The sequence below is a fragment of the Sinohyriopsis cumingii genome, chromosome 2, assembly GCF_028554795.1.
Source record: "Sinohyriopsis cumingii isolate HCF-2022 chromosome 2, ASM2855479v2, whole genome shotgun sequence".
Lineage (NCBI taxonomy): Eukaryota > Metazoa > Mollusca > Bivalvia > Unionida > Unionidae > Sinohyriopsis > Sinohyriopsis cumingii.
In genome coordinates, this window is record NC_142962.1 from 130495573 (window position 1) to 130511010 (window position 15438).

The following is a 15438-nucleotide window of genomic DNA, read 5'->3' on the forward strand; positions in this document are numbered from 1 at the left end:
GATTTTTCTGACTGCAAAGATGACTATGTTATAACATAAGCACTATTATTTTTCCAACTGCCTTGATGACTAATGTTATGAATACTATGATGATTTTTTGGACTGTGTAAATGACTTTTGTTATGAACACTTATTTTTCCAACAGCCTAGTTGACTAATGTTATGAACAATATTTTTTCAATTTTGCCTGGATGACTAATGTTATGAACAGTATTTTTCCAACTGCCTCGATGACTAATGATGTGAACACTATGAAGATTTTTCTGACTGCCTAGATGACTGATGATACTGACAATGCAGATTTTTCTGACTGCCTAAATGTATAATGTTGTGAACACCATGAAGATTATTCTGACTGGCAATATAGTTCATGTTGTGAACGCTTAAGATTGTTCTCATTGCCAAGGTAACTAATCTAATGAACATTACTCTAAACTGGTTGATGCTGATAAAGACAAATGGCTACAATAATAGTTTTGATGATAAAGTTAAGTATATTTTACCAACCAATCAAGAAATAGGGCTTTTATCTTGATGATGATGATCAAAAACATACTAATCCCAATCTAAGCCTAGAGGAATGCATGCATAGACAAAAATCACTGGCTTATAGGATACTATAAACAAATATTACAGTAACAAGACCTATACAACTATCTAGTCAATGTTTTTATTTCATTTTAATGTTAATTCACAAATACATAGACAAGTTAGAGACAGGAAAGTATTTTTTTATATCACAGATATCAACTGAAGCTTTGACCATGTGCAAATATCCTTCTTTGATCACCTGATCAGTGTGATATATATATATATATATATATATATATATATATATATATATATATATAATGCACTTAGGTTACAGTATTTCATGTATTACTATGATCAATGTCCTATATATAATGTACTTAGGTTACTGTACTTCATGTATTACTATGATCAATGTAATAGATATAATGTACTTAGGTTACAGTATTTCATTTATTACAGTGATCAATGTAATAGATATAATGTACTTAGGTTACTGTATTTCATGTATTACTATGATCAATGTAATAAATATAATGTACTTAGGTTACTGTACTTCATTTATTACTATGATCAATGTAATAGATATAATGTACTTAGGTTACAGTATTTCATGTATTACTATGATCAGTGTAATATATATAATGTACTTAGGTTACTGTACTTCATTTATTACTATGATCAATGTAACAGATATAATGTACTTAGGTTACAGTATTTCATGTATTACTATGATCAATGTAATAAATATAATGTACTTAGGTTACTGTACTTCATGTATTACTATGATCAATGTAATAGATATAATGTACTTAGGTTACTGTACTTCATTTATTACAATGATCAATGTAAGAAATATAATGTACTTAGGTTACTGTACTTAATTTATTACAATGATCAATGTAACAGATATAATGTACTTAGGTTACAGTATTTCATTTATCACAAATCCAGGGGAAAGCCTTGTTATATGTTTGAAAATCTGAGGGTAGGGTGGGATGGAGCTGGGTAACCTTATCAGGAGAAGACAATAATTCTTGTAAGAATCTTTTCCAAAATTCTGTAAAATGTATGGAATGAACTTACTGCAGAGAATGGTTTTAGTGAAGGCAAATTGTTATATATGGACTATGTAATTAGAAACAAAGTAGTTTATTACCAACCAGGCCTTACTTTTACCAGTATAATTCAAGATTTAAGACAATTAGCTGGTTAATTTTAAGTCAGACTTCAATTTCAGCCAATCAGGTAATCACTGGATTCTAAATTTAAATTGTTGAGCCTCAACTTAAATACACCTGTTGAAATTCAGGCTTGATTTAGATTTCTTCTAGAGTCTTATAAGTTTTCCTCATCCTGTCAAAACATTGTGAATATAGTTGCCATTGTTTTGTTTCCATCAATGTACAAATTACTACAATGACAGTCAGTTATGTCTAGCTGAGAATAAAGTAAATATACTTCATGCAAAATGCTTTAGATAAGCAAATTTTCAAAGGTACTTGAATCAAACTGTAAAAAGAATGTAATCTTGTCAAATACATGATGAGTAATGGTTGACTGCAAAACAGAAAAAAAATTATATGCACAAAAAGTAAAATTTCCAAGTCTGACAAACATTTCTGTATGCAGGTGACTTATGAATCCAGAATGAAATAAAAGAAAAAGAATCATATAACTTTCATTATTTACCTAAATGCATCCAAAATCATGTCTCTGACCTATCATCACATCATGTTTTTGTATCAAATATAATCAAAAATTTCTGCAACAAAGAATCAGAATGGTAGCTTAGAAACATTTGCCTGTAAACCTAAGAAAAGTATGATTTGTATGCATCAAACTCATTAGATTCAAAAACTGCATTTTCTAAACTTCCAGACTGTGTGTGCCACTCTCTCTTTGTCCGCTTAGATGTCTAATCTAATGTCTTCTTTATTTCTTTTTGTCAGCACTGTTGCCCCTATTGTTTTGAGTAGGACTTTTTAGTTGGTTTATCTGTCCAGAGGCACTTTTTATGGGTCCCTTCACAGATATTGGTTTATCACCAGTATTGAGTTGATCTTCAGAAGCATTAGGTGTAGGTTTGTCCCAGTCTGGCATCTTCTTCCCCCAGAAATCACTGACACGAGATGAAATGTCACAATTCTCCTCACGCCACTCTCTCTGCCACTGCCGTAACTCTTGCACCTCTTGGTCCCTTCGAACCTGCCAAGTTGAGTTTAATTGTTCAGAAATCTTATTTACTGTAAAAAAGCATTTTAAATAACCAATAAAGGGAAGTTTATACCAGAATAGACCTTTTACTCAAACTATTTAACATCTGTGATTTTAATAAAGCTCAGACACGAATGTAATCAATGTAAATAATGTTTCTACTGATTAGGCTGTATTTTAGTTAAAATTAGAAGGTTTATGATGAGAAAGGTAGCACACGTGTGGGAATTTCCCATTTCTCAAACCCACCCAGCTGCCTACCTTAGTGTGTGTGTGTGTGTATATATATATATATATATATATATATATATATATATATATATATATATATATATATATATATATATATAACAACTTGTGGTACAAAAAGAAATGTTGAAATGCAGTAGAAAAAAGGGTGGAATGAGGTAGTAGAAATGATGAAATACAGTTGCAGAAAGGTTGAAGTGTGGTAGTAGAAAGGATGGAATGTGGTAGTAGAAAGGTTGGAAAGTGGTAGTAGAAAAGTTGGAATGTCATAGTCAAAGAAAGGAAGGCTCTGAATATTTGCTCTTTCACTTATAGCATATTACATTGTTTTGTGTTATCAAAACTTTATGTCCAGTAATAAATGATGGTGGTAATTCCTCAATCATACAACTTTTTTAAAGGCACAAAATACACGAATCTATCAATATCATCCATGAAGAAAATTTCCAATTAGTGATTTTTTCATGCATTTTTGTGAACTAATACATGTAAATTAGAATTCAATCAGGGCTGGATTAACGTTTTGGGAAGCCCAGGGCACTGAAGATAGGGACCCTTATAGAACCACAAATACAGACCAATCAGCCATTACTGAGTAGTGTATGAAAGGAATAGTCATTTCAAATTGAAATAATTTATTTGTGTTCTGTATATAGTCAGAATTTGCAAGCAAGAATACACAAATGTTCCTTTTTTTAAATTTCTGGACCCTACCTCTGGAACAAAAAACCTCACAGAAAAATATAGATCAACTAGTTAAATTGTCCAACTGGGAAGATTTTTCAAAAGCTTTGTGAATATTTCACATTCTACATTTTATTCCAAGCATATTACCAGACATCTAATCTTTATAATTCAATATAAACTTGTAAAAATGGTTATAAACAAATTCAGGCAACAAGTGAAACCAGACCTTATGTCAACTTATACTGTCATATAAAGTAAAAGAAATGAAACAAATTAAGGAAAATGAAATAAAGTTAAGAATAGGAGCAACAGCTGTCTTATACTGTATGAGTAAAGAGATTAAAATGGGAAGCACAATTATATTTTTTTTAAATTTTACTTTATTAACTAAGGAAAGATAAAAGCAATAAATATTTAAAAGACCTTCACAAAAGATTAAAAGGAAAAAAAGTAATATGTAATGGGACATGGAGTGACATTTAAATGATTTTCCTGGAATTCTAACAATCTAAGTTTATTCTTTTTTTATTTAAAGTGGAACATTTTTATTTTCTCTTTGTTTTCTACATTAAAAGAGTAGAAAACATGTTCAATAAAAGTTGTATGATATACTTAACTGCAAAGTTCTGTAGTATATTTAGTCCAAAGAATAATCATAACTTTTTTCTTTTTAGACTTGTCAACAGACAATATCATCAGTACAAAAACCATATGTGATATCTTTAATCATTTGGTAGTTTGCCTAAAAATCAGTTGGTATATTATTATCAATCATAAATCCTGTAAATTAAGATCCCAATCAAGTTTATCATTTGTTTATCGATCACTTCTGAACATATCATTCAAAGCAATGCTGGCTCCAACTTTAGTGAAACTAGCATCTTTGCATGCAAATAATTCACAAATTACTTGAGATAATTTCATAAGAACAACAGATAAAAGTTTTCACATACTGAAGGGTAAAAATAAATTTCAACAGAAACTTCTAAATCTGATCTTGAAAAATCCTGTCTTGTGGTAAAGGCCATATATTACACTACAGACAATGTGAATAAGATTGTACCTATTCTCATGGGTACTCTGAACCACACAAAAGACAATAGCTGTCAAAACAGGTTGTTTCTCTGTGCAAGCTTTTGCTGTACTTCTTTAAATATTCAATTCATAATTTGTCTAAGACATTACTGACACAGAACTGTACAAAAAATTTATTCTCATTCCAGTCCATAATGAACAGAAAATATAAATACTGAAAAATAAACTTTGACAAAGAAATTAATAATTCCATTTAGTCATTCTAGTTTCTAGCCAGAATCAAAAAGTAGGTCTCTGAGTATTAACTTGAAGAGGGGCAGTAACTCTTTTCAGCATGGAACCAGTCATTTCTTGAGTGATATTGATATCAATCTTTGCACTAAATTTGATCTGTATTCATCAAGCTTTTCTCCAAACAGATTATATGGAAAAGGGGCAATAACTCTGTTAAACATCGAGAGAAAAAAAGAAAATCTTGACCTTGATACTGGTGATAATCTTTGCACTTATTTGATCTGTATCCATCGACTCTTTCAAGTTAATTATTTGGAAACAGACAACGGGATGTATGAATGGCTGTATGTACGGACAAAGATAATGCTATCTGCCTCTACTTTGCATAGAACAGGAGTGTTCAAATTATGAGAATACATTACACTGCAGGAAATATGTCTATTAGTGTCATACCAAGTATCCTCTCCAATGGGATTGAATAATACAAACTGCCTCCTCCTCAGTCCAGATCAAAGACAAGGGCAGGGGAGGGCGGGGGCTGAAATGGTGAAAAGTCTATAAATATCTTTCACACAGCTTTTATAACTATGTAAAACAATACAATTAGGAATTTGATCAAATAAACTGAATTATAAAAAAAACATACCTCATTCTAAAAAACTTGAAATTTCTAACCTGTTTATATCTTCTCTTATCTCCAATTAAATAACTGTATACATCAATGACATTAAAAACTGCAAGCCTACAAAATGGAAACACTGCTGCCGAATTTAGAACTGTTCTGGACATTAAAACAGTGATTATCTGGATGCCAATTACTGGAACTGTTCAACCATTTAAATCAAGGAATTAACACAGAATTTGTGACCCTTGAGAAATAAAATGATTTAAATTCATCATCATCGTCATCGTCATCATCATCATCATCACTGCTTATCTATGATGACCTGTAATCTGACCCAAAATTCCACCACTTTAGTACAAACCAAAACTCAAATTTTTTCTTTTCATTGCACATTTTTTGAACTGCCATAAAATACCTGTATAAATGTAGCACCATTCTTAAACTAGATGACTTTGAAATCTATTTTATGTAAGATCTTTTACTTTTGAATACCAAATCCTTACTACTGTGTACATGACAAGGCCTTTACCGAACATTTCTAAAACGATATTGTAGCTATTATTTTATTACACTCATAAGTTGTTGCTTTAATTTATTCATTAGGTAAAGAGTCACAATTCAAAAAATCATAAATAAACATGCTAATCAAATTATTTTATATCTGACTTTCACTGATGGCACAAAAAATTAAGAATCTACTTAAGTTTAATATAAAAGGTTTTCTATTATATACCCTGTTTTCAGTGTTAAATTCTTTTTAAATGTATAAAAGCATGACAACAATATATATCACATGACTACTGTGTTATCTGCATCAATATAGCCAGAAAATAAATGTTATGTATGTAGCACATGTAATAACATCTCCTCATATCACAAATAAGAGAAAATTGTCTAAATGAAAGGCATAAAGATATAGATATTGACTGTATTTTGAAGTTATTTTATGACACTAGTCTATGGTTTGTTAAAATAAAATCAGTCTGTTTCATCAAGCAATAAAAAAGATCTTAAATTTTTCCTTATTTCATACAAAACCTGTAAAATACTTTTAATCTTACGCTCACCAAGGTTCCTTCAATACATAAATTATCTGATCTGTTTCACAAATTTTATTTCAAATAAGCATATTTAAGATCATCTATGTCACATCTTCTCTTATCTAGTTATCTTGCATGAGAGAGAGAGAGAGTGGGGGGGATAGTGACACTCATAAATAGATAGGCAAAGCACATAAGCATTACATGGATTAAGAAAGTAAGTTAACCATATACTATTATGTATGTTGCATACTTACTGATCTTTTAGCCACTCTTTCACAAAGGGAATCTCCTCCAGCTTGATATTTTCTCGACCTGATGCCTTGGGATTATGCCTTTGAGAAAACAAATTAAATTAGATTATACAGAACCTTATGAAAGCTCACCAATGTCAGCAGCTGAGATTGTTTTACATGCTTATGACAAGACTCAATATAGAGATAAACTTTATTTCAAGGATGTCTTAAAATCCCTGATATTTAGTATTAATCATTCTTTTAGGACTGATCTAGTCTTAACAGTTCTAATAACTAGTAATTAATCATTCTTTGACGACTGATCTAGTCTTAACAGTTCTAATATCAAGAAATTAATCATTCTTTGAGGACTGATCTAGTCTTCAAAGCTCTAATATCTGCAAATACTCATTCTTTGAAAACTAGTTTACAGTCTTATCAGTTCTAGCACTAGTCAGTCTTTGAGGACTGATCTAGTCTTCAAAGCTCTAATATCAAGCCTTACTTATTCTCTGAGGACTGATCTAGTCTTAACAGTTCTAATATCTAGTATTACTTAATCTCTGAGGACTGATCCAGTCTTAACTGTTCTAATAGCTAGCAACCATTCATTCTTTGAGGACTGATCTAGTCTTCAAAGCTCTAATATCAAGCCTTACTTATTCTCTGAGGACTGATCCAGTCTTAACTGTTCTAATAGCTAGCAACCATTCATTCTTTGAGGACTGATCTAGTCTTCAAAGCTCTAATATCAAGCCTTACTTATTCTCTGAGGACTGATCCAGTCTTAACTGTTCTAATAGCTAGCAACCATTCATTCTTTGAGGACTGATCTAGTCTTCAAAGCTCTAATATCTGCAAATACTCATTCTCTGAAAACTAGTTTACAGTCTTATCAGTTCTAGCACTAGTCAGTCTTTGAGGACTGATCTAGTCTTAACAGTTCTAATACATATCATCAATCATTCTTTGAGGATTGACCAAATCTTAAGAGCTCAAATATCTAGCATTAAACAGTCTTTGAGAGCTGATCTAGCCTTAAGAGTTCTAATATTTAGCATTACTTATTCTTTGAGGACTGATCTAGTCTTAACATTTCTAATATCTAGTGTTACTTTTTCGTTGAGGACTTTGAGGACTGATCTAGTCATAACAGTTCTAATATCCAGCATTACTTATTCTTTGAGGACTTTGAGGACTGATCTAGTCTTAACAGTTCTTATATCTAGCATTACTTATTCTTTGAGGACTGGTCCAGCCTTAACAGTTCTAACATCCATCATTAATCATTCTTTGATCACTGATCTAAAGCCTTAATAGTTTTATTATCTAGTATTACTCAGTCTATGAAGAATGATTTACAGTCTCATCAGCACTAGCACTAGTTATTCTTTGAAGATTGATCTAGCTTTAAAAAATTCTAATATCTAGCATCAGTCGTTCTCTGCAGTTTGATCTCTTTTTAATAGCTCTAATATCTAGCATCATTCGTGCTTTCAAGACTGATCTACAGTCTTAACAACTCTAATATCCAGCATCATTCATGCTTAGAGGATTGATCTACAGTCTTAACAACTCTAATATCTAGCATCATTCATGCTTTGAAGACTGACCTACAGTCTTAACAACTCTAATATCCAGCATCATTCATGCTTTGAGGACTGATCTAAAGTCTTAGCAACTCTAATATCTAGCATCATTCATGCTTTAAAGACTGATCTGCAGTCTTAACAACTCTAATATCTATAGCATCATTCATGCTTAGAGGATTGATCTACAGTCTTAACAACTCTAATATCTAGCATCATTATTGCTTTGAGGACTGATTTACTGCCTTAACAACTCTAACATCTAGCATTAATTTTCTCTGAGGAATGATCTACAGTAGTTAGAAAAAAACCCACAGACCTAAAGGTTTAAGTTTCATGAACAAAAAATTATAGTCATATTTTACAAAGGAGATTGCACCAGCATTTTGTGTAGAGAACAAAATAACACTTGTTGATTACAACTGTTCTGTCAACTAGTTATTTTATGATCCTCATTTCAAGCAGTAAATTAGTTTTATTACAATATTACAATATTTAACTCCTTCTGGCTGTTGTCATTTGATATGTGTGCTACTGTGATGCCAGTATTAACAATGAAACTGTTACTATGTTATATACTGAGAACAATTCAACCCAATGAGTAAGCCCACAAGCACTCCCCACTTGAACTCAATGAATATGCCCACAACCATTATCCAGTTTAACCCAATGAGTCTTATGAGTATCATGGGCCAGTGAAATGTTCAAGCTCCACCCACAAGATTGGTATATGAAACTTGACTCAAAAATGTAAGTGCATGGGGTGTTACATGCATTCTCCCAGTCTATATTCAAAGACTTGTTCTTCCAACCATGCCCACTTGAACAGGCTAATCTTCCTTGGAAGATGATATAATTAAAATACTGAACTTGCACAATATGAAACATTGTTTGGCATTTTTAGAAGACAAAAAACTTTTTGTGACTTATTTGTTTTTGCACAAATACAAGGCTTTCTCATGAGTTGTATAATATCTCAGTGTATTAATTTTAATTGGTTATAGGATTATGTCAGGATTAGAATTACGGCTTTTCATTTTTGAAAGCTTTGTTTTTCATCATGACACTTTCATCGCTCCCAACCGTATTTAGGGTTGCAGACCTTAATGAAGTGAGAGTACACTTGCACTGTATTGATAACTGGCAATGCGAGTGAAGCTTATCTCTACTTGAAGTTCCAAAATCTAGAAGTCAGAATACAGATTTTAAGTGTCCTAACTAAAGTAGTCTGATCAACAAATAAAATTTCAGCAGCGTGTAATACAATGTGCCAATCAATAACTGCTTTTTTTCTTTAATGAAACACTTATTGCAGGTAATCCATAATTATTCATGATATGACTGACAATGTAAAATGAACAATTCACATATTTTGCTAACTTCAAATACTTTCAGGAGCATGAAGGAAATATTCTAAATGCTGATCTAGCTCATATTCTTATCAGCTTGTGTTCTGACAAATGCCCTGAACCCCAATCAAGTTCATACACATATTGACTTGTGCTCTGGCAGTGACTCCAAAAGCCATATTAGGTTCAGACTACTATCAACTTGTACACAGTAATGACCCTAAACCATGGTCAGGCTCAGACTCCTATCAACTTGCGCTCAGTAATGACTCAAAATCCCCAATCAAACCCGGACTCATATCAAAGTGTGCTTGGCAATGACTCCAAAACCCCAATCAAGGTCAGTATCAACTTGTCCTCAGCAACGACTCTAAATCTCCAATCAAACTTATACTCCTATCAACTTGTGTACAGAAAATGACTCCAAAACTCCAATCAAACTCATACTCCTGTCAACTTGTGCTCTGGCAATGATTCCCAAAAAACTTGATCAGGCTCAGACTCCTGTCAACTTGTGATGAGCAGAAGTTTGAACTTCAAATTGCATATGATCCCTATTATTTCAACCCTCTTTTGGTTAGAAAATTCCCATATTCAAGTTCAAATGAGTAAACTATATAAGTAATCATTTCGATACTGACAATCAGTTCTTGCTTACCAGTACTGATATCATTAAATGAGAAAACACGCATGAACATCAAACAAAGAAACTTACTTATATAAATATTCTGCCAAAAAATCCATGGCATTAAACTTTGTTCTCTTTCTCTGTAAATTAAACAGAACATAAATATTTAATGACAATGAACAAATTAAATTAATTAATGTTCAACAAGAATAATGAAATTGTAGAATAACCTTGACTAAGAATGTTTATAAGAGCCACGTACACTCTAAAAATTGCTAAGTTTTGTGTGCATGTCTGTGCATGCTTGATAATGGTATGGTTCTTTTCTATTTACACCATGCAAGCATATCTTTAAGCTTCATACTTTATCTACCCTGAATTGGATTTGATCACAATACATATTTTAAAATAAAAGTCAAACTGCAAGTTATTCTAGCTAAATTTTATTAATTTACTGTTGATGTTTGGAAATCAGATAATATACAAAAATATTTTTAAAAAGATTAAGACAAATTTCAAAAACACAAAAAATCCAATTTAAATTACTATACTTAATGCCATAGACATGGTCCAGCAAAAGATGATTAAAATTTAAAAATTGTAACACTTATATAACTTCTATTATTAATTTTTCTTTCTGTCAACTCTAATGAATGAGTTAAAATTCAAAGGCCTCCAAAGCAACTGTTACTATAGTAAATATCAACCCTTTCACTAATAGAATGCATCAGTTTTTCCATATTCAAAAGGCAAATACACCTACTTTACACTTATGAAAATTGAGTCAGCGCTGTAGAAACCTAAAATGGTTTATGATTTAGCTCATATTAAAAGACCTGGTCAATCTAAATCTTTCTAAATACTCTCACAGACACAAACAAATATGCTTAATATGCCAAGAGATGACAACAAGATACCGTATAATATTGTGTTTTAGTTATGCTGTAATTCCCTACTAGATGAAGTTACACATGCCAACAGTTGTTTAGTATACTGTGTTGTGGTTATACTGTAAGTTCCTACTAAATGAAGATACCCAAAATTGCATAGTATTGTTATGGCTCTATGGTCTTAAACTAAGTAACAGAAAAGAGCTAAAAGCAACAAGTAGGTAGGTATGTAAAGTACAGTCCCTGTATGAAGTGAAGTGTATATACATGTAGCTAGATTGATTTATTCAGCTTGGAATGCTGAATATGTGATTTGTACTTTCTAAAAAAACAATTATCTTTTAACTTACTCAATAATTCATGGTTTAAAGTCAGTAGGAAAAAAGCATGTGAATTATTTTGTTGTAATGTGTACGAACAATAAATAACAATTACACCAACTAGACTAATTGGCTTGCTTATTACCAAGCAAAAATTACCCACAGTAATGTTAATCATTTCCACTACTTGAAATCTGTACCTCGAAACACTTTTCTTTCTTTGCTTGCTTCAACATCTCATCCAAAGCAGGTAATAAATATGGGAAAATGTAATATTCTAAATATTCTCTTGGTGTACCTGGAAAGAGAATTGTTAATGGTAATGGTCTGTTACAGCAAGGACCTAAAATACAAAGCATCTTTTGATAACAAGTTACAGAGATAGAAGACAAATATTTCTTAAATTTCCTCTTGATGTCTAATTTTGTGCTTGTTTCTTGTAATTTACTTATTGTGAACAATTAAGAAAACATATGCTAGGTATATGCAGAGACAAGAATAATAATTAAATAAACAATAATGACATGCATATTTTGTGAAATCTATCTCAACAATTTAAAATAGCACATTTTAATATTTTAATAATACATTGGTATGAAGTTTGGTCATTAAGTCCCTAGCTTGAAAGTTCAGTTGGTATAGAACCTGCATGGCTAAAATTACTGCACCATATTGAAGATTTTAATCTGATATTAACCAACATAGTTTAAGACAAAATTAGAAAATCATGTTCACATGTGAATTAGATAATAGAAGTGTGCATAACACTATAACCAAATTCAAAGCATTGACCTAGAACTGTTGTCACAGAGTTTGCTACCAAATAACGATCTATGCTGCTTGAAATTAGCATTATAAAACAAGAATGTAAATTCTGATGCAGAGACATAATCTGTGTGACCAAATTTAAATACTGCTCAACAACTCACATAAGACAAAGCTCACATACTGGATAAAAAAAAAGACCATGATAACAATCTACAATTCATTGAAATAAGGCATATACCAGCATTTTTAACTTACATTTATCTTTATGTGGTGGTGGTGTTGGAGGTGGTGGTGGACTGGGAGGTGGTTTTGTGGCAAAAGCATATCCAATACAAGAGGGATGAGTATTGGCTGGGTCTACATCTTGAAAAAGGTTAGCATCTACATCCACTCGATGATGCATCTTCCCAAAGAAAACAGGATTATGCCTTGCTGGGTCATAGTCCTGATAATCTGTGTTAACTGATATGTCATCATCATCTCTAAATACTGGTCGTTGTAGAGCAAATTCTGAAATATTACAAAATATCATGAGATTCAGGTTCAGTGTGTTTAAATGACCAGGTAGACTCCTTACTGCTCTGTCTACAGCTTCAAGGGCTTACTTTGTTGTCAGATATATATATGTAGAAATATAGATGTGAAGATGGCATAGAGGCAGGTAGATATGATGGTGACATAGAAGCAGAAGATTTGACGGTGCCATAGAGGGAGGAAGATATTAAGGTGATGTAGATGCAGGTAGAGATAAAGGTGATGTAGAAGCTGGTAGCAATAAAGGTGATATTGCTTTAAAGCATTTTTAGTAACTTTTATTCCAGTAATAATTTTATACGAGTTGATGACAAATATCAAACCTTTTTGTTTGTAAAATTTAACAAAATATTTGATAAATATTTTTTAAAAATTGGTGTGCCAGTCCATTATACATATTGGTGTCCTCTTAAAGTCTGCTATTCATTCATAACATTCATTAGCTAGACTAACAAATTTTCATTATCTGACAGTTATAAGATGTGTACTGCACTTGAATATATTTACCTTTTTCTATGTACTATATAGCACAATATCCTAATTTAATGAAATAAAATTCATAATTTTAATTCAATTTCCACTGGTATAGAAATAATACTGCACCCAACCTTTGTATTACAGAGTGACCATCTATCAGACTGAATGATAATTTAGCACCTGGAACATTGATATTTTTTTAGTTTGTCCATAGGAGTCAAGATTGTGTCTATTTTTAGGAATTAGGTACATGTAATTACAAGTTGCATAACATCTTCCTAATTCATAACAAGTTTTGGTGTTTTTTTAAAACTGAATGGTTCTCTTTATGGTGTATTCTACAAATACTGAATTTCTACTAGAATGACAGGTGTATGGTGAAATTGTCTGCATTTATGGCACAAAGAAAAAAAACAAGGCTGAATATGGAAGCAGTTAAAGGCTGAACTAATATGGCAGTGTCCAAATTAAAATATTGATTAAAGAAGGTAAACAATATTTTATATGCAGTTTTACAATGTTATACAGCATTTCTGGTATTAAATAAGAGGCATATTTGGCTTCTTTCAATATATGTAAGGAACATGTTCAAAAAATTGTTATAGTAGACCGAACAAGCGCCAAGTGAGAATCACACCTGTAGCTCAGTTGATACACATTGGTTCATATTAGTACCCCGTCCACGAAGCTGGGATGCGAATATTGGCAATAAGTTAAAACATACTAGCAGACGTATGAATATTATCTTGATGACACAAAAATAGATCCTGCCTCAAAGAAAATCTCAAGGTTCCTGCTTCCATCCCCGAAAATGAATGGTCGGTCACTAACTGTCATTACATCAGATTATCGACGACTGCAAAACTCTACTATGCTATTCTGTATACCCATTGGAATACATTTTTTTTTATTTAAAAAAACACCCAAAAAAACCCACTCTCTCTCGTCCCAGAAAGGGTTTCACTGCACTTAAAATGCCTATAAAAACAGCTTTCACCCTGCCATGGTTACCAGTTGGCGGAAAACTATAAAATGAATAGAATGAGATTCCACCTTTGCATATTGATTCCCATAAATTCGGCTCGGGTACTCTGGTTATGACCGACATCTTGCTATTGACGTACAACAGTCAAAATGTAAACAATTTGCGCATATAAACTAGATCCCTGTTTTTCTATTACAAAATTTGTTTTTTCTCTTCTTTGTGGTATTTCATGAGTAAAGTATGGAATAACATGATGAATCTGAATTAAATTCTCTGGGATGGATTAAGGGAATGCAAAAAGTACGAAGGACAGAGCTCTAACATATTAATAGGCGTATAAATATAGTAACCAAGGAAAAAGTAGTGCAATTTTTCCCTTTTCAAGGGAAGTGACTCCAATGTCCCTATCAGATACGGACTAAAAAAACGTTTCTTTTTTTCTTCTCTTTTTTGGGAGGTGGGGTGGGGTGGCTTAACAGTACTTTTCCCATATTAATGACTACGTAATACCGATGAAGTAGGAGTATGTGATCCTTTTATACAAATGTGTTGGTGTAGATAAATATGGCCGACTGGGTTTTTATTTTCATCATTAATACTTTCAAATGTACTTATGTTCATTTATATAAATTATTAGACCAACAAGTAGGTCAGAAAAAAAAGAAGTGGAGACCAACTTGTTGGTATATATCAATTATCTTGAGATAAAGGAGTACAGTAGTAACAGAATGGGAGTTTAAGTATTTTTTGTACCTGAGTAGGGTCCGCGCCTTTGTTGCCCTAGTCCTACAATAGAAGACATCGACTCTATTATTTATGTTTTCGGGTCGCCCTCTTACAACAGGTGCTTCATGCGAGCTTAATGTTGCAAAAGAAAAATAATCTGAAGGAGAACAAATCATACCGAGTGACAAAATTTAATAAGATTATCCTAATTACCCGTTATGACATAGGACCGTGTATATCATACTATCTGTTTTATAGTATGATAGCCATAGTCCTAAGTCAGAACAGTCCAAAGTCAGAACGGGTAACCGGGATAAC

The 15438-nt window shown here is 32.0% G+C and overlaps 1 protein-coding gene across 2 annotated transcripts; it reads right to left on the reverse strand.

Moving 5' to 3' along the window:
- Positions 1 to 654: 654 nt before the first annotated feature.
- LOC149805839 (IQ domain-containing protein K-like) lies at positions 655 to 15219 on the reverse strand. Of its 2 annotated transcripts, none has more exons than XM_089950557.1 (7): positions 15148 to 15219; positions 12654 to 12908; positions 11831 to 11928; positions 10508 to 10560; positions 6876 to 6953; positions 5407 to 5491; positions 655 to 2739 (listed from the first exon to the last, which is right to left on the reverse strand). In XM_089950557.1, exons 1-7 carry the CDS (start codon positions 15194 to 15196, stop codon positions 2467 to 2469), a joined length of 891 nt encoding a protein of 296 aa, XP_089806683.1. In that variant the 5' UTR covers positions 15197 to 15219; the 3' UTR covers positions 655 to 2466. The 2 variants fall into 2 exon arrangements, with proteins under 2 accessions (XP_089806683.1, XP_089806682.1); XM_089950556.1 differs by lacking the exon at positions 15148 to 15219 and adding an exon at positions 14463 to 14604.
- Positions 15220 to 15438: the final 219 nt, after the last annotated feature.